The sequence below is a fragment of the Thermothielavioides terrestris genome, chromosome 4 (genome assembly GCF_000226115.1).
Source record: "Thermothielavioides terrestris NRRL 8126 chromosome 4, complete sequence".
NCBI lineage: Eukaryota > Fungi > Ascomycota > Sordariomycetes > Sordariales > Chaetomiaceae > Thermothielavioides > Thermothielavioides terrestris.
Genome location: NC_016460.1, coordinates 1,537,985 through 1,556,141, shown reverse-complemented (window position 1 = coordinate 1,556,141; position 18,157 = coordinate 1,537,985). Strand labels below are relative to the sequence as shown.

At 59.5% G+C, this 18,157-nt stretch overlaps 6 protein-coding genes across 6 annotated transcripts; 3 read left to right on the top strand and 3 right to left on the bottom strand.

Moving 5' to 3' along the window:
* Positions 1–869: 869 nt before the first annotated feature.
* THITE_130261 (uncharacterized protein) lies at positions 870–5,285 on the top strand (the record flags this gene model as incomplete). Its single annotated transcript, XM_003655254.1, has 4 exons — positions 870–4,491; positions 4,560–4,776; positions 4,848–5,118; positions 5,258–5,285. Exons 1-4 carry the CDS (start codon positions 1,366–1,368, stop codon positions 5,283–5,285), a joined length of 3,642 nt encoding a protein of 1,213 aa, XP_003655302.1. The 5' UTR covers positions 870–1,365.
* Positions 5,286–8,201: 2,916 nt separating this feature from the next.
* Positions 8,202–8,935, bottom strand: THITE_2079896 (uncharacterized protein; the record flags this gene model as incomplete). Its single annotated transcript, XM_003655253.1, has 2 exons — positions 8,638–8,935; positions 8,202–8,538 (listed from the first exon to the last, which is right to left on the bottom strand). Exons 1-2 carry the CDS (start codon positions 8,868–8,870, stop codon positions 8,202–8,204), a joined length of 570 nt encoding a protein of 189 aa, XP_003655301.1. The 5' UTR covers positions 8,871–8,935.
* Positions 8,936–9,269: 334 nt separating this feature from the next.
* Positions 9,270–10,781, top strand: THITE_2054748 (uncharacterized protein; the record flags this gene model as incomplete). Its single annotated transcript, XM_003655252.1, has 2 exons — positions 9,270–9,382; positions 9,449–10,781. The coding sequence occupies 2 exons, from the start codon at positions 9,270–9,272 to the stop codon at positions 10,779–10,781; spliced, it is 1,446 nt and encodes a 481-aa protein (XP_003655300.1).
* A 70-nt stretch (positions 10,782–10,851) lies between these two features.
* On the bottom strand, positions 10,852–15,544 carry THITE_2118856 (uncharacterized protein). The gene is made up of 6 exons (XM_003655251.1): positions 13,279–15,544; positions 13,071–13,225; positions 12,755–13,014; positions 12,539–12,696; positions 11,793–12,484; positions 10,852–11,737 (listed from the first exon to the last, which is right to left on the bottom strand). Exons 1-6 carry the CDS (start codon positions 15,423–15,425, stop codon positions 10,923–10,925), a joined length of 4,227 nt encoding a protein of 1,408 aa, XP_003655299.1. The 5' UTR covers positions 15,426–15,544; the 3' UTR covers positions 10,852–10,922.
* A 684-nt stretch (positions 15,545–16,228) lies between these two features.
* Positions 16,229–16,559, top strand: THITE_155616 (uncharacterized protein; the record flags this gene model as incomplete). Its single annotated transcript, XM_003655250.1, has 2 exons — positions 16,229–16,294; positions 16,365–16,559. 2 exons carry the CDS (start codon positions 16,229–16,231, stop codon positions 16,557–16,559), a joined length of 261 nt encoding a protein of 86 aa, XP_003655298.1.
* A 362-nt stretch (positions 16,560–16,921) lies between these two features.
* THITE_155615 (uncharacterized protein) lies at positions 16,922–17,830 on the bottom strand (the record flags this gene model as incomplete). Its single annotated transcript, XM_003655249.1, has 1 exon — positions 16,922–17,830. The coding sequence occupies one exon, from the start codon at positions 17,828–17,830 to the stop codon at positions 16,922–16,924; it is 909 nt and encodes a 302-aa protein (XP_003655297.1).
* Positions 17,831–18,157: the final 327 nt, after the last annotated feature.

Here is an 18,157-nt window from a genome sequence, read left to right as displayed (position 1 = left end):
GCAGTGCTCGCTGTTTGACAGAGATCAACAGGAGACACTGCCGGGTTGCATTCAGGTTCCTGACTGTGTGCGAAGTGTACGGTGAATGTACGCGTAACTAACATCAAGACCTGGAAAGTTTCGCGTATGTACTGTACACTAGGTGACAGTACGATACAATAATAGTGTAACGCAGATGCGTAAGGAAAGTCGGCTGCTTCAGTGCGGAATATCCGTTGGGAATCTGTATCGCTTCCATTGTTACCGGGAACAGCTGCATAAAAAGGGGCTACACTATTCCGTACTCCGTACACGAGTTAGCACCAAACCAACGGTGGGGGGTGAGGGGCAACCTTGCGCCAAGCCTGTCGGCCCCATCAGTAATTCGCGGCAAAGAGCAAGAGCCCAGGACCGCACAAGGCATCGTCCGCCGAAGGTTACCATCCCAGCAAGTCGGGGAGCATACGAACCCAAGGGGCACAGAAAATAGTGGCATAGATGAAGAGGAAAATGACGTGTCTTTGCTTGTTCCGATACCTCCCTTACTAGGTAGGTACCTGAGTTATTTATCTATGTTACTTCCCGGCTCTTACCTCTTACTGGGCCTTTCCATCAGATTCCAGATTCCATTTCCATTGCAGAGATCAGACGTTGCGGGAGAACCCCTCGAAGGAGTTGACGAGCGCCCCGCTGGCCCCTCCTGTGCGGGTGACTGGCGGCGTACACTAACGTTATGCGGTACCGTACCCAACCATGCCTCCCTACCCTGCCTACCCTGTCCACCCCGCCCCAGGAGAGTTGTGGCCAACGAAACAGGACCCTCAACCTTCTGCCAATCCCCGACTGTCAACCTCGCTCTTTTATTTTCGACCCTGCCCTTAGAGTTCCATCCGACCTTCTGATCGCAGCAGAAAACAAGACCACGCTCTGCATGCCCGTCATCCATCATCAGGGACTCCGCGAAAGACGGGCGCAAGTGAAATTCGAAGCCTCAGATTCGTGCAGGGAGCGAGTCTGCCGGAAAGAGCGAACAAACAGGCCGATCCTTCCAGCGGCCCGCCTGTCGGCGCAGAGCCGTTAATTGGACGAATTGCACTCCTTCCCTTCCCTCTTTTCCAGCCTCGAGGCGTGTCGCCTGCGACTCGATCGGCCAGTCAGATCGCCAATCGCGGCCCTCGTCGTTCCTTGTGCAGGCTGCCTATCCAGCTAACGGTTTAGCGCCGCCACACGAACGACACCCCGCCGGCCGTCCTCGAGAGCGTCAGGCTGCTTGCTCTGAAACGGCGATACTCGGCCGGCCGTCAGTCAGAGACGCATCAATCACGAGGCTGGCATCGCGCAAGCCCTTTCGATGCCGCCGTCGCCCGTCCTGACCAGAGCCTCAACATGCTAGTGACGCGGACGCCTGTGTCGGCACTTCAGGGTCAGAGTTCTTCCACAGCGTCCGCGTACTCGGCACCCCACCATCACCACCGCAGCGATTCGACCGGCTCGGCGTCGTTGGACGCGTCAAGCGCCGGCCGCGACGGTTCCGCCTACACTTCATACCTCACGGCGGACACGAACTTCATCATGAACGGGATTGTCGGCTCGGCACCGCCCGGTGCCATGTACGTGCGTGCGCTCTACGACTACGAGGCGGACGACAGGACCAGTCTGAGCTTCCACGAGGGAGACATTATCCAGGTCATCACGCGGTTGGAGAGCGGATGGTGGGATGGCGTCATCAACGGCGTCAGAGGCTGGTTCCCAAGCAACTACTGCCAGATCATTCAGAGCCCCGACGAGCTGCCGGAGCTAGAAGAGGGCGCCGACACAGAGCGGATGGATGACGAGAACGACGAGCAAGAGGGCTACGAAGAAGGGGTTGACGAGGACGACTTATCCGACCACGAGGAAGGCCTTCCGCTCGAGGGAAATGACGCGGACCGGTCGAGAGCTGATTTCTGGATTCCGCAAGCCACCCCAGATGGGAGGCTTTTTTACTACAACACCATGACTGGCGAAAGCAGCATGGAGTTGCCGCTCGAGTCGCCATCTTCGCTACACGAGACTGGTCCACGAGACCGTATGAACGTCAGCGTGCCGGACAGGACGAGGCCGCCCCCAGAGATGATTGCGAGGGGATTGACTCGGGACGAGGAAGATGAGTCCGACGTGAACTCCGCATCCGAACTTGAGGGAGAGGCCCTGATGAACGCATCGCGCGCCTCGATGGCTGCCAAACGCCGACCAGGTGCCAAGGATGGCGTGTCGCCTGCCACGTCAATGGATTCGATGAATGGCCAATCCCTCAGCACAAGAGGGCGGAGCGAAACGTTTACAAACGGCAACCTCCACCACGCCCCCATGTTTGGGTCAGCAACCTCCTTCACCAGCTCTGCGTTCAATCTACCGGCTGCCGCAACCATGCCGCGCTCCTTTTTCGACGACGGCACTACGCCATCGCTGACCTGGACCCGACTGGTTTCCAATATGAAGAAGTCGGTCGACCGCTACCGCCTCGCCATCGAGAGCGGAAACCGCTCCGAGTACGTGGCACGGGCAGAGGATATCTCGGACCATCTGCGCCTGCTCCTGGCTGCTGGTTCGGGAACGACCGACAACCATTCCGGACAGCCATCCATCATCTCCTCGAACAAGGCGCTCTACCCTCACTTCCGGGACATGATGTCCAAGTTTTCCAAGCTGGTCATCTCTTCACATATCGCAGCTGCCGATTGGCCGAATGCCGAATCCGTGCAGAAGTGCCTGCAGGAAGCCGATGGCGTCATGTTGGGCGTGTTCAGCTACGTCGAAGTTGCGAGGCAGCAGCGCGGCGAAGAAATCCCCCGGCTATTCCCCGGGTTCGTCATCGGGTCGAACGCCGGTGGAAGCTGGCAAAACAACGGTCTAGCACCGCGCGACCCTTTAACGTCCAACTTCCTCGAAGACGAAGAAGGCCCCGCCGAGCCCACGGCCATCCTTGATGGAAAGCTTTTGGAAAGGCTGGACGAGCTGAAACGGATGCTCGTGTCTAGCATTCGCGAGCTGGAGAAGAACCTCGTGGTGACTGACAAGGTGGTCACGCCGTACAGGCACGAAGTCATCGGCAACAATATCTGCACCGCCGGGGGCAAGGTTCTCGACACGTTCAAGCCCTGGATCGCCATGATCGAGTCGATCGATCTCTCACTGCTCGGCAACAGCTTCCAGACCCCGCAGCTCTCCGACTTCAGCACGAACAAGCAAAGCCTCTACGACAACATTTCCGACCTCCTCCTTGGGTGCCAAGCCGTCGCCGGGCCGCTGGCCGATGAGTGGTCCGAGGTGAGAGGCCAGGCCCTGGAAGAGAGATTGGAGTACGTCCGGCAGTGTGCGCGGGCGCTCGAGACCAATTCGTCCCACATCGGATTCTCTCTTCAGCTCCTCTCCGAGCAAGTCTCGATGGTTCTCCAGCAGCAGCAAGAATTGCATGTGCGCGAAGAAGTCGTCCAGCGGGAACAGCTCAGGAGGACAGAGACGATGCCCTATGAGCGGCCGCATCAGCGGACCGAATCACGCGGGTTGGTAAGACCAGGGTTGCCGATCGGCTCTCAATCCTTCTCAGAAGGCGATACTCTGCCACCCAATTACCGGAAGGGAGATCCTTCCAAGATGAAGCGCTTCTTTGGAGAGGATCCCGCGCCAGTGCAACCCCAGCAGAGCCCAGAAGAGGTGCCGCCCTTCTTAAGATTAGACCACGAGAGCGATTTGTCGTGGGATTACAAAGTCGTCCCTCCGGCCGTCAAGGGAGGTTCCTTGCTTGCCCTAACCGAGCAGCTGACAAGGCACGACAAGTTGGACCCGAGCTTTAACAACACGTTCCTCCTCACGTACCGCTCCTTTACGACGGCCCGGGAGCTGTTCGAGTTGCTGGTCAAGAGGTTCACCATCCAGCCGCCCGAAGGGCTGACCCAGGAGGAGTACGAGCTATGGAAAGATAGGAAGCTGAAGCCGGTCCGGTTCCGCGTCGTCAACATCATCAAGAGCTGGTTCGACACTTTCTGGATGGAGGAACCAACCGAAGAAAACAAACAACTCATCCGCGACGTGCTCACCTTCGCCAGAGAGACCATCAAGTCGTCGGACACGCCCGGCTCGGGCCCTTTGACTGCGATTATCGAGCAGCGGCTGAATGGCAAGGGCGACGGGGGCCGGCGCATGATCCAGACCGTCAATCACAACGCACCGCCGCCCATCATGCCCAAGAACATGAAGAAGCTCAAGTTCCTCGACATCGACGTGACCGAGTTTGCACGGCAGCTCACCATCATCGAGTCGCGGCTGTACAGCAAGATCAAGGCGACAGAATGCCTCAACAAGACGTGGCAGAAGAAGGTCGCGGAAGGAGAACCGGAGCCGGCACCCAATGTCAAGGCGCTCATTCTTCACTCCAACCAGATGACCAACTGGGTGGCCGAGATGATCCTGTCACAGACCGACGTCCGGAAGCGTGTCGTCGTCATCAAGCACTTTGTGGCAGTGGCTGATGTAGGCCTGCACTTGTTCTCCTTGCTTGGTTGATTTCTCGACGACGGTTCGGCTGACTTGAGAAACAGAAATGCCGGATGCTCAACAACTTCTCCACGCTGACCTCGATCATCTCGGCGTTGGGCACCGCCCCCATCGCCCGCCTCAAGCGGACGTGGGATCAGGTCCCGCAGCGCATCCAGGCCACGCTGGAAACCATGCGCAAGCTTATGGCGAGCACCAAGAACTTTGGCGAGTACAGGGAGACCCTGCACGCCGCGAACCCGCCGTGCATTCCTTTCTTCGGTAAGCCCCCCACCTCATGCGCCCGCCCGGAGTTGTTCCCCGGAGGTGCTGACGCTGTGGGCGTTCGACAGGCGTGTACCTGACAGACCTCACCTTCATCGAGGACGGCATTCCGTCCGTCATCAAGAAGACCAACCTCATCAACTTTGCCAAGCGGGCCAAGACGGCGGAGGTGATCCGCGACATCCAGCAGTACCAGAACGTGGTCTACTCGCTGCAGCCCGTGCCGGAGCTGCAGGATTACATCCTCAGCAACATGCAAGCCGCGGGCGACGTGCACGAGATGTACGACAAGAGCTTGCAGATCGAGCCGCGGGAGCGGGAAGACGAGAAGATCGTGAGGTCCGTATCACTGGGCGGTTTCTAATTCGTCTCTCATCGATCCTCTTTTTCTTTTTTCTCTCTCTTCCCTTTCTTTTTTTCCCTTTCCGTCTTTCGCAATGCCTCGTGAACGGCGAGTTAACGTGACTGTTTTTTCCAGAGTCCTGGCCGAGTCTGGATTCCTGTGAGCGGCAATCGGTGATAGGTGCTGTGCAGTCGGTGCTCAGCATTACGAGCGGGCACGTATCCTCGGGCCCTAGACGAAATCGCGCGTGCAAACGTTTGTGGTGGATGCGGACACAGGTGTTTGCTTCGTCGATCGGCATCTTCGACTGTGCGGGGCTAACTGACTGGTATGCGGGTGTGAGCCTGGCGGGATCAATGTCGTTGCGGTGACCGGGTCTTGCTTACCTACACAAGCTATCGGGCCATTGGGAGCTGCCCTCTTGGGGGGCCTGCTGTTGATCAACCCACCTGCTCCATGGGAGGGATGGAGCATCCTCTGCCCGGAATTTGATGTGATGGAAATTGAATTGCGACGCCGGCCAACACTCGCGACCCCGAGAGTCGGTCGGACCCGAGTCGCCGAAACGCCAAGCCCCGCTGCCAAGGTTCGGCCCCGACTGCGAGCACTCGGCGGTTTTTGCACATCAGTGGGGCAACTCGGCACGGTGCACTTGGTGATGCGGATGGGACAAGGACGGGGATGAGATGGACAGAGCCGGACCGGACTGGACAGGCCGCTGCTGGAGTGGATGGGCCTGGATGTAACCTTCGTGCCATCGTGTTGTTGCATCTGGGATGAAGCTCTGAACGTGTTCTCAAGGATTCGGGGTTGGTTGCATGGCGGGCTTACGAGGGCTGTCGGCGACGGGAGCATCGGCGGTGCGGTCCTTTTTGTTTCCATTGTTCTCTTTTTCTTCCTGTTTTTCTCTCATGGTTTGACATAGGCGGCGGCATTGGAGGAGAGGGCGGCTGGCTGGCGGTTTTGTTTTTCCTTTTTTTCCCTTTTTTCCCCTTTTTTTCTGTTCCAAAGTGCTTGCTCGGGTTGCTAGGAAATGGGGATCAACCTAGCTCTGGTTCTGGTTCTGGCTCTGGCTCTACGTCGATGTCCACGTTTACTTGCCTACCGCACCTACCTACGTGCCCTGCTGACGATGTGGATGCGCCTGCTAGTGTCTAAGGTGATTGATGAGTGAATGGGATGAGATGGAGACGCATGGATTGTGCGTGGATGGGGTCCGCTGGAGGGAAGGCCGGAGGGGAGGCGTGGATGGCGTGGAACTCTCCACATGGGATCTTGATGGTGTAGTGTAGTCGCACTGCAGTACGGAGTAGTACGAGTAACTCTACCTGCCTACCTAGGTGATAGCGTCGGATGAGCTAATGCGAGCGATGGATCACCGAGCCGAGGTGCACGGTACCCCGAGTGATGTTGGCGGACATGTGGATTTACACTAGTTTCAGCGTGTCTGGGGCCACGTTTTTTGCCCCGGATTGTTATGCGTGGTTTCCTGGAGATCTGGAAATGAAATCTGGGGAAGTCGGAAGACTGCCGCCGAATGCGTTCGTTCGCCTCTTGCTGCTTCCTGCCAAGTTGTTCTACACTACGGGACGACAGGGGAGTCTAATTCTGAAAACCTCTTGGATACCTTACGTATTATAACAGGATAGCTCCTTCCTCTGAGCTGGCTTTCTCTCTTCCCCTTCGATTTCCTATCCCCTTCCCCCGCCTTTTCCCCCTTTTTCCCGCCGCACTGCTGCTCCCTTGGCCGATCTTTCCCCTCAACCGCTCGTCCGGCCCGACTCGCGGTCGGATCCGGTCTCATCCGCATTTTATCCTCGATGTAACCTACAGCACGGGAAGCACGGCTACCCCAGATTTGATCCACGCGAGGACAGCGGAGCGAGTTATCTCAAATTCATTTCTCAAATCCGTCACTGCCCTGCTCTGCTTGCATGGCTTAGTGCACGCCTCCGCGTGCTGGCCGCAGGTCGGCCGCAGCCCGCTTCGGCTTGTCGGCTTTTGTCCGTTCGGTGAAGTACAGACAACACTGTATTGTACTGTTTGCTTGCACTGTACGTGCAGTGTACAGAACTAATCCGTAGATGGGCTGGGTAACGTTAGATGCGCTTGTGAAACCTTGGTCTCGGACTCGAGAGATGCAACGTGGTGTCCACGGCCCCTCGTGCGTTGCCCAGCCAGCCGCTCAGACCTACAGTGCAGTTGCACAGGAGAGGTCGCCTGCTTGCTTGCTTGCGGTACGAGTGGCGCGGGGCAAACCATGCTTGCAGACACGATATCCCTATGCACCTGCTAACGTGTGGTGGCCGCCTGCGTCAATCCGCGCAGTGCAAGGACACGGAAAAGGGAGGGTTACGAACGTTCTCCTGCGGTAATTTTCTCTGTATGTATGGTAACTATGCTTCCGTACATACGTGTACATACAATACGGATTACTGTATCACTATACCAGCGTAACATACAGACCTAACGATCCAGGTTTCGAACATCTTTGTTTGGGACGCCGAGAATACGGGGGGACGGATAGAATCGGACGATTACGTGCAGAGATGACCTGTCCGTGTGCGGCGTGGCGTGGCGTGGCGTGCTTTTCTCTCTTCTGTGCCCCTTTTCCGATGTTGGACTTGCCCGTTAGTTAGGTATCCCGTACCAGACAACCTTACGTACGGGCTGACTGGCCCCTGTCGCCCACATTGGAACACCCCTGCAGCATTCGTCAACGGAATCTTCTGGTGTCATTCTAGAACACCGAGTCGAGCGAAGGTAGTGGTCGGTCGCTCGCAGCGTGCAGTTTGTAAAATGCACCGGAAGCCGGCCGCCAGTCACGGCTTACACAGAACTTAGAAACTGCGGCTTTGAGGTCGGTGGATGATCCAAGACAAAAGATCTTGTCAATATCCTTCATGTTCAGGAATGCCACCTTGGGGCGCCGACCATCTTCTCGCGATGCCGCAGACAGCAGAGAGAACCAAGGCCTATTCCCAGATGCAACCCAAGAACACCCCAACGCCTAAGCCCGATACACAAAGCTCCCCCCGCCCAAGTAACGCCCATTCCTACCCAGTCCCCCATGACTTCACTACCTTTCTCCGTCCTGCTTGTTGTTGACAGCCCCATCCTTCCCCCCGTCCGTCTCCCGCTCGAGCGCCTTCTTGAGCCTCTCCTCCTGCCTCCGCCAGTGGCTCCCCTCCTCGTAGTCCTTGCTGATCTTGAGCGCCTGCCTAAGCCGCTCGCTCTCCTTGATCTTCGCGTCCGCCAGCTCATGCACCTGGTGCATTTTGAAGCTCCTCCGCGGCGCGGGGCCCACCCCACCACCGCCGCCTCTCCGCCTCTCCCCGTCCTGGCTCTTCTCCATGTCAGCCAAGAGCTTCTTGCGGAGCTCGTCACACCGCGACTCGATCTCGTCTTCTGGGACCCTGGATTACATCAACATAATCCCCAGTCAGCCTTCAGCACACGCAGCAAGAAACAGAAAACGGTGAGCGTGTTCGACGGGAAGTAGTGGGAGTACACACCCCTCCTCCTCCAGCTTGTCCCGCAGCTCGAACACGCGGACCTCGACCTCGCGCTTGCGGTCGTGCTCGAGCAGGCCCTTGTCCGGCTGGCGCTGGCGGTGCCGCAGACTGTCGGCGTCGCGTGGCAGGTAGGGGGCCGCCATGTCGCGCGGCTTCTGGTGCGCCAGGTTGCGCTGCACGTAGCCCGACGTCCCCGACCCTCGCGGTGTCGGGAGGCCGACGTTGTCTGACATTTTTCTTTTCTTTGTGTTCCTCCTCCTTCTTCCTTTCTGGTTTCGGTATCGAAGGCGGGACTTGGTAAACGGCTGGAAGAGTTATGGGTTGAATCGGGTAGCTGTGTTACCTCTTGATGGCCAGTGGGGCAAACATGCAGTAAACGCATGGGCGGAATACGGTCCATAGAAAGCGGTGAGGCAATCGCTGGGTACTGGACCCTGAAGGCCTGCTGACAGCGGCAGAAAAAGTGCGGGGCAGAAGCTAGCAGTCCCTGTGAACCCCACCATGCCTGCCTTTTTGCCCCTCGGGCAGCGACGTCGATCACTTCATGAACCAGAGGACGGCATCTCCCAGTGTTTTTTTGACGCTCTTGGTGCCGCAGCCAAGGTGCCTCAACCATGCCTGGGATAGAAATCATGGCGCCCCAGGCGCTCGAAGCGGCAGAGGCCGCGACAGAGAGCGAGCTGCGGTTCCCCCCGGTCACGCGAGACCACATCCTGCACTGCTCCTACGACTACTGGTTCCCCAAGTGCGTTCAGATCAACCAACAGACCACCCTCCCCTCAGCCAGAGCCCCCTAGATTAACGCGCCCAGATACCGCACCTCCTGCATCCGCTCCATCATCATCCCACTCACCCCGGAGTTCGTCGACTACCTCCGCGCCGACGGCATCATACTGGCCGACGACGAGGGCGACAACGGGACCGCCTCCGACTCCGACTTCGACTCAGACTCGGACGCCGCCACCGATGCCGAAGACGAGGGGCCGCTCCCGCCGCACCGCCAGCCCCCGAACCGCCTCTTCCCCTCCCTCCACGCCGAAATCAACAAGGCCATCGCCGCCCTCGGCGGCGCCGCCGCGCCCAAGCTCAACTGGTCCTCCCCAAAAGACGCCACCTTCATCTCGCGCCACCCCAACACCATGAAGTGCACGACCGCCAACGACGTCTACCTGCTCCTCAAGTCCTCCAACTTCATCACCCACGACCTGGACCACGCCTTCGACGACACCACCACCACCACCACCACCACCACCACCACCAAAGAAGAAGAAGAAGAAGCAGAAGAAAAAGAAGAAGCCGCCGCGTTCCGCCCCGTCCTCGTCCTGCGCGCCTTCTTCTCCCCGCTGCCGAGCCTCGAATTCCGGTGCTTCGTCGCCGCGCGCACGCTCCTCGCCATCTCGCAGCGCGACCACACCACGCACTACGCCTTCCTGCCCGCGCTGCGCCGGCAGATCGTCGCGCGCGCGCGGGAGCTGTTCCGCGCCGCCGGCGGCCGCCCCGGCGGGATGCAGCGCACCTTCCCCGACGACAACTTCGTGTTTGACGTGTACATCCCCGAGGCCGAGCCGGGCAGTTATGATAGTGATGAGGAGGATGATCATGATGATGGCGATGAGGATGCTGATAGTGGTGATGATGATGAGCACTTGGAAGGGAGGAGGAGGGGGAGGAGCAGGATGAGGCTGGGCCGGGCGCGGCTGATCGACGTGAATCCGTGGGCGCCGAGGACGGATGCGCTGCTTTTCGGGTGGGAGGAGCTCTTGCGGATGGCGCGGGAGGTTGCTGCTTCTTCTTCTTCTCCGAGGGTCCGAGGTCGGGAGAATGGCGCTGCGCATGGGCCCGGAGAAAGACCAAGAGAGGATGAGGAGGAGGAAGATGAGGACGAGGACGAGGAGGAGACGGATGATGACGAGTGGGAACCCGAGGTGAGGCTGGTGTTGCGGGACGACCCGGCGGCAACGAACTTCATGGCGTCGCAGTACTCGGCACACAAGCTGCCCAAAGATGTGGTCGACGCGAGCCTGCGCGGGGAGGACGGCGTGCGGGAGTTTGCGCAGCGGTGGCAGAGGATAACGGAGGGGCTGGAGGAGATTGGGGATAGCGACGACGACGGCGGCGTCGAGGAGGGACAAGTCATGAGGTAGCGAAACAGCCTGGCGTTGTGTACACAAGTAATCTTGAAGCTTGTATATACCTCATGTAGGCATTGAATATGCGAGTATATACCATGCACTGCAATATATCGGGATACACACAGACACACACAGCTCCACCATCTCGGCCGCTCACACACCCGTCCACTTGCCAAACCGCTCATACCGCTTGTACATCTCCCTCAGCACCGCCCGCGTGCTCGCGTCCATGGCGGCGCTCATGATGCCCTTGCCGCCGCGCGTCGTCACGTCCATGATGGCGAACATGCCCGGCTCCAGCGCCGCCCGCACCGCGTGCGGCACCGCCGCCGCCGCCCCGTGCTCCTCCACCTGCAGCCGCACGTACGCCATCAGCACGTAGTACATGAACTGGCCGGCGAACCGCCTCGCCCGGTCCTTCTCCGAGTCGAGCGCGGCTGGCCGGGGGCCGCCGCTGCCCTGCACGGCTGAGGTCGAGCCCGAGCCGACCGCCGGCTCGCAGATGAGCGTCAGCAGGCGCGAGAAGTGCCGCGCGTCTCTGGCCCAGGTCTCTTCTTGCGTCGTCGCCGTCGCCGGGCCGGCGGTGGCGGCCTCCTCGTGGGGGCGGGAGAGCAGCAGGCGGAGGAGGCCCTGCAGGGTGTCGACCAGGATGTGGAAGCTGTCTTCGAGGCGCTTGCGGTAGCGCCTGATGAGCATCGCCACGAGGCGGCAGAGGGACGGGTAGACGTCGGGCGATTCGGCGACCAGGGCCGGCGTTGAGGCCCGCGCGGAGACTGTCAAGACGCAGCTGAGCGTGCGGCCGATGTTGAACTGCGTCATGCACGCCGGGTTCTGGTCGATCAGGAGATGGATGGCCTTTGATGTGAGGAGGAAGGTTGCCGGGGATGTTGCTTTCTCGAGTCGATCGCAGAGCGCGTAGTGGGCTTGCGCCAGGCCAAATTGCTTGATGTCCTCGGGTAGTCGGGAGCCTAACTTGCGTGAGCACGACTCCGGCAAATCTGGGACCACGACAGCGTAGCTTACCCTTGAGATGCTGAATCAGACGGTAGCTGACCAACAGGCAACCAAGCGCGTCTTGATTGTCGCCGTCCTCGCGCAGCAGCTCCTCCAGATACCCGAGTTTTCTGTCTTCGTCGGCAGAGCGCACGACAGCATCGACATACCTCAGCAGAGCGGGCTTGTCCAGCGCTTTGGCAGACTTGATGGGCCCTGATCTTTGACCGTCACCAGTGGCATCTGGAGCAGCGACCGCCATCTTGATCTCCAGCGGTCTCGCGAGCCTATCAAGGAAGTGAGTGGCCAAGAACGTGCGCACTTCCCAGCCGGCGTGCGCACGGCTCTTGAGAAGCGAGTCGCTCGCCTCAAGCAGCGAGGGGACAGCGTCCGAGAGCGCTAGCCTCACATCCTCGCCATCTAAATCGCACAGGGCCTCCAGCGCCACAAGGAGGGTCAACAACCCATCACCGTTCCGGTTTCCGGACTTGACAGCGGGCGACGCGAGTCGAAGAAGGCGGTCTTGGAGACTCGCCAGGTCCAAGCCGTCGCTCCCGTTCATCTTTTTGGCAGCGGGCGAGTCACGCACGACGGAGATGAAGGCTCGAAGAAGCACGATTCGCGGCACAATATCAGGATCTTTGCACGGACTTTGAAGCAACGACATAGCGCCTTGGAGGTAAGGCCTCTCGCGTTCGTCGGGACCCCCACTGGTCATTTGCCTAGAACGACTTAGCCCTGATCTTCAAAAGCAGATCAGGTTTGGCACAGCATACCGTATGCTCAGGACTGCTAGCTGGAACAACAGCCTGAACCTGTCATGGATTTTGGAGACGTCGTCCATGGCTAGCTCTTCGTGGGAGCGGCGGTTTGAGCGTTCATGTATCTTCGCAATCCATCGTCCGAGGGATGCCAAGTGGGAGAAACACATGCCCTGCGGTGTTGTCAATTTCGATCAGTTCAGCGTGTATCTGGAGATACCGAGTCTGTACCTCGTAATATGTTGGTCGGGCCATCAACTTGGTCATAAGACTCAGCACCGACTCGCAGTCCTCCGCACCGATAGCGCCTCCCTTGCCTTCATCTCCCGTCAGATGGGCTACCAAGGACTTCATAGCAGCCTCTCGTTGGCCCCGATTTGGTATTTCAGCTGGGATATCGAGGAGGAACTGGATGGCAATCTTCGTTGAAGGTCCCGATCTCGTTGACTTGGAGGGATCGATCATGGATAGGACCCTGTCAATCAATAGATCTAGGCCGATATCAGCAATCGGTTCTCTCTATACATCGGGATCTGGCACAACCTACCCATCAGCCTCCGGTTGCTCACGCTCGGCTCGCGTTCCAGTAGCAGCCGAGAGACCGCGAGGGCACGTTCGACGCGTGCCGGATCTGCGCCTTTGGACACATCAAGGAGAGATAGGATAACGTTGACTATCGGACTATCCCTCGCAATGAGCAGCCTGAGCGGCGTTAGCATCTCTGGCCAGATAAGAAAGGGAAGCTCGAGTCGTACCTCATGAGGCGGGGCGCATCGGAGAGGATCCAAGACACGTAGGTCCATCTGCTGACAGACGAGCGGCCGTCGGAGGGCTCTAGCTCCCCCGGCTCGCCCGCGTTTTCAAGCCTCTCGGCGAACGAACATATCAGAGTGGCGGCCTCATCCTCGTGGGCGCTCCCGGGGAATTTTGCAAGCCAAACTTCGGCGCAGCACTTGAAAGCAGCGAAAGTATCTTCCCGCTCGATGGGAAACTTCCGAAGAACACGCTTGATATCTGACTTGATACGTGACCAGACATGGCGAGCTTCATCGGAGGTGCCTCTGGCCATTGCCCTCGAGGCAACCATCCACCGGCGCGCAGAGACGGCTGGCAACTCCTTCTTGGAGAACTCCTCGAGGAAAGCTCCCTCGAAGATCTTCATGTTTGCAGCGTCAACGAAATCGTCGAGGGAGATTCCCCTGGAGACGGCTTCGAGGATGTGTAACCTTGCCATGCTCTCCGTCGGTTGCGTCTGCGACGAGAGCCAGTCCAGGATCGCAACCAACTGCGTGGGGGTCAAGGACGTCTGGATCAGCTTCGCAACTTCATCGGCAAGAGCCTCTTGCGCCCACACCGGTCGGAGATTGCTTTTGGGCGTATCGGGAGCCAGGTGCTTCAGCCAGAGCTTGACGAAGCCCGACAGATCACGAGCCTGGGCATAGCCATCGGCAAGCAAGACGACGAACCGCGCGGCCCGATCCGAATCTTGGGCGTCTAAGCGGCCTGGATCTCTCGCCGCCTCCAGGACCTGCTCGAGGAGCTGCTTGCCGGGGTCGGAGACCAGGAAGACATCCGGGTTGAGCTTAACGATGGCGAGGAGCAGATTCCAGTCGATCCCGTTCTTCCGAATGGCGTAGTCCTTGCACACGGTTCGGAGACTGGACGCTGACAGCGTGGTGCCCCTCTCTGCCGCCATCTCGGTGATCGTCCGCACAGCTACGAGGCCGTTGTCGCGACTGGTATCCTTCGCAGCATGCAGGATCGCGTCGAACACAGCCTGGACCCATGTTTCATAGTCTTTGCTGGGAGCGGTGCCAGCGGATTCAGGCCGTGATCTGCAGACCAGGCCAAAGAGAACGGGGAAAGTGATTTGCGCGGAGGGACTCGACACGCTCAGTGCGGTCTGCACTTCTAGTACTTCCTGGCCTCCCCGGTTTTGAAATGCGGCTCTGGCCTCTAGAACAAAGTGACGTGCCATGAAACGCCGTAGGTCTCTAGCCCACTGGTCCACGACGGCCTTGTCGATGCCGAGGGGTGTTTGGTGCGGGACGCCCGTCAGTCTACCCAAGAGCCGAGCGGCCGGGCTAAAGAGATGAGTGGCGACTTCGGATATATCGCCAGAGAGATGCATGTGAAGCTCCCACAAGGCAGCGAACGTGGAAAGCCACGAGGACTGTTCGCTGAGGGGTTTAGGTTTGGGCCGATCCACAGCAAGGCGGCAAACACTGAGCCAAGGGACGAGAAGCGCCATAGACTCCGTCGCAGACGTATAGAACATTGACTTGATGTGTTCGGCTCCGACCCAGATATGTAGCGGTTCCTCGCGGGATCGGCCGTCGCAAAGCTCCAGGAGGACCCGGACGGCGTGGAACACCGCCTCGGCGGTCTGCAGGCAACCTCCGGCCTGCCTCTGGATGGCGAGATCGAAGCTGGCAGCGTCGGGCCTCTTCCGCTTCCGGGGGCTCGGGCTCGGTCTCGGGCTCGGGCTCGCGGGACTTTCCAGAGCAGGCGCATCGGCCATCTCCACATCCGAGTCAGCCCCGTTCGTCTGGTCTGCCTCCTGCTGCGGCGCCGCGATCTCCTTGAGCGTCTGCCGCAGGGTGCGGACGAAGCGGCGGTCCGCCAGCGCCTTGGCCAGCGGCTTCAGCAATATCAAGGGAAACAGCATGCGCAGTACGTCCCAGACGGGCGGATATCGTCGGAGGCGCTCGGCGGTTGCAGACTGGGTGGCCATGTGCTTGAGGAGCACGCGCAGCAGCTTTTCCTCGGCCGCAAAGAAGGGGCTCTTGCGGTAGTCCTCGAGAATGGCCTGTATTGTCCCGAGCCTTTCCGGGAGGGTGTCGACATCATCCTGGGCGAGGCCCTGGGCGAGTGCGTCTGTAGCGCTGAGAAGGGACGCCATCGCGTAAGGAGACCCGTGACAGTCACAGTCACCGCAGTACGAAGCAGGGAGCCGAAATGTACGGGTATGGTGCGCTCAGAGTCAGGATTGTTTGGCGGCGCTGAAAGTCGTAAGACGGGTCGTGATGTAAGTACAGCGCCGTCGGATGCTCAACGGTTGAGTTGCAGTTGGTCGGGTGTCTGGTTGATGAGTTGATGAGCGCTGACCAGTACCCGGCAAGGTTCGCTGCCGGACGTTGAATGGGCTGCCTTGGTCTCTGGCAAGTTCATGATTCCAGCCACTGGTCCTTCTGGTGTTACAGCCCGGAGAATTGCAGGTCCATGCCTTTCACACGGTGGCCTACGATTTATTCCTTCCTCATCCGTCCACACTGGCTGTACATGTACCTGGGTCAAAAACACGGTGATAGGTTCTGGGTGCCAAAAATTCCAGAATTCTGCCGCTTCGGCGCCAAAGCCGCCTCGATACCACCCCTGCCGCTAGTGTACGTAGCTGGCTCACCGCCCTCGGGAGACCACGGCAATAGCCGAGCCATGAACTGACGTTGGACAGCATTGAAGCTCTTGGCACAACGACATCTGCTCGAAACCAAATAACTTGTGATAGGCTCGTCGACAGCACGAGCGACCAGCTGCGCTCTCTGCCCCCCGCCGCCGCCGCGTCAATTGCGCACCTCACCAGAGGTATGGCACCGTCGAAGCTTCGCAGCTGACCAAGCAATGGCAGTGCGCTAACGCAACATGTGATCCATTCGCCGAAGCCAGTCCCGTACGTCACTTACGGCCTGGAAACATTGCACCACCATGGCCGAGCCCGCCCCATCCCGCGCCGTGTCGCGTCCCGTCAGCGAGGCGCTCCTTAACGAGAAGGTCAGGGTCCGCACCAGCTATGTATCGCCGGGACATCGAACTGACATGCAGCCGCCGGACTGCCGGATAGTGGGACCGCTGTCTCTCCAACCTCATCATCAAGTCCACCCTCGGCCTCGGCTTCGGCGTCGTCTTCTCGGTCCTGCTGTTCAAGAGGAGGGCGTGGCCCGCGCTCGTCGGTGTTGGGTTCGGCGCCGGGCGGGCGTACGAGGAGTGCAACTACAGCCTGAAGCAGGCGGCGCGGGATATCAAGAAGCAGGCGTGAAAGTTGGGTAGAGAGGGCAGAAGTGAGGCTCAATACGCGGCGTTCCGGACAGCTCACGAGCAACCGAATGCCCCGTCTTACTGGGCTGGCGTGGATAGAGCTCGAGGATTGGGGGGGACAAGCAGTAAGCAGTCGGCTGTACAAACCCTGTTCTACCACTTTAACTTAGAGACATACAATGCGCTGTTTTTCTTTGCTTGGCCTGTTCGGGGCTGTACCTGCGAGTTTCTGGATAATCAAAAGCAGAATCGATTCAAAACCAAGGCTGCTGGTCCCGTGTACTCCTGGCGCGCATCATCACCAGTCTCACAGCCATCCCTCGTCGCCGGCCGGCGACACACACTGACCCAGGGGCTGTCTCATCACACCAGACATTCCCCGCCCGCCGCCTGGCGCAGCGACCCGCGTCTCCGTATCAGACACCGCAAGTCTGAATACCGCGCAGACCACCCCAAGCTACCCGTATGAACCGCACGGTCCCACTCGTCGCACCCGTCCTTCTGTCCTCCGATCCAGTCCCCGTCACCCTCAAACCCGACTTCCACATCGCCCGCCGGATGCGCCGCCCTCGCTCTCTGTCCCGCTGACGCAGTCGAGAGCCCCTTCCCCAAGCGCATCAATCCAAGCTGCACCGCGAGAACAGCCGACTCTCCGGTCTTGCTCAGCGTCGCCCAAGCCGAACTTGGCTTCCCCTTGCCCTCCGAGCATGCACCACTACCGTCTCCGCGCTCAGGACGACCACCACCAAACCCGACCCCAGCCCGGGCCCCAACCCCCTGATCACAACACCCAGCCACCGCACGCAGCGCGGGACAAACCATGTGGTAGGAATCCAAACCAAGCAAAGCCCGCCCTTCCCCCTCGTCCGCATCCGCATCCCCATCTCCCAGCACCGTCACCGGTTGCACCTTCTCATCACCCTCCACCACCACCGAACTCTCCCGCCCGCCGCCACAAGGATGATGCGAGTCCCACGCTGCCGCCGCCCCCCGCCGGACCCCCTTGCAAGTCCTCCGGCGCCGGTGCTTCACCACGACGAGGAGGGCGACCAGGAAGAGCGCGACGACGAGCACGGTCGCCAGCGCCATCAGCGCGATCTCGGTGCGGCTGGCTTGCAGGCTGGGAGCGGCGGTCATCACCGGGTTGGGGTTGGGTTTGCTCCGCGTCATGAAGGGGGCGCGGGCGGAGGGGGCGCGGTGGGGGGTACGTTTTCGTTTGGACGAACGGTTGTTGTTGTTGTTGTTCTTAGAGTTGTTGTTGTTGTTGTTCATGGTGGGCATGTGCGTGGTCCGGGGTGTTTCTCGTGATGTTAATGGGAGGGAGCGGTTGTGGTTGTTGTTTTTAAAGTGCTTGTGGCCGGGCGAGGAGGTGATGACGGTCGTGTCGGTGGTTGAAGATGGATTGGTCTGGGAGCCGTCGCTTCTGGCTTGGGTGGTGGAAAGAAGACAACTATTTCCTGCGCAGATGTGGTCCAGATGGTGTTTGAACGTGGTCGGCAGGTACCTGAGGGAGTATTTGAAGGCAGATGCGCGTGGGTTCTTGAGGCTCTCCCTGGAGGCCAGGCGTTTAGAAGCACCAACTGGGCCAACACGGCAGGG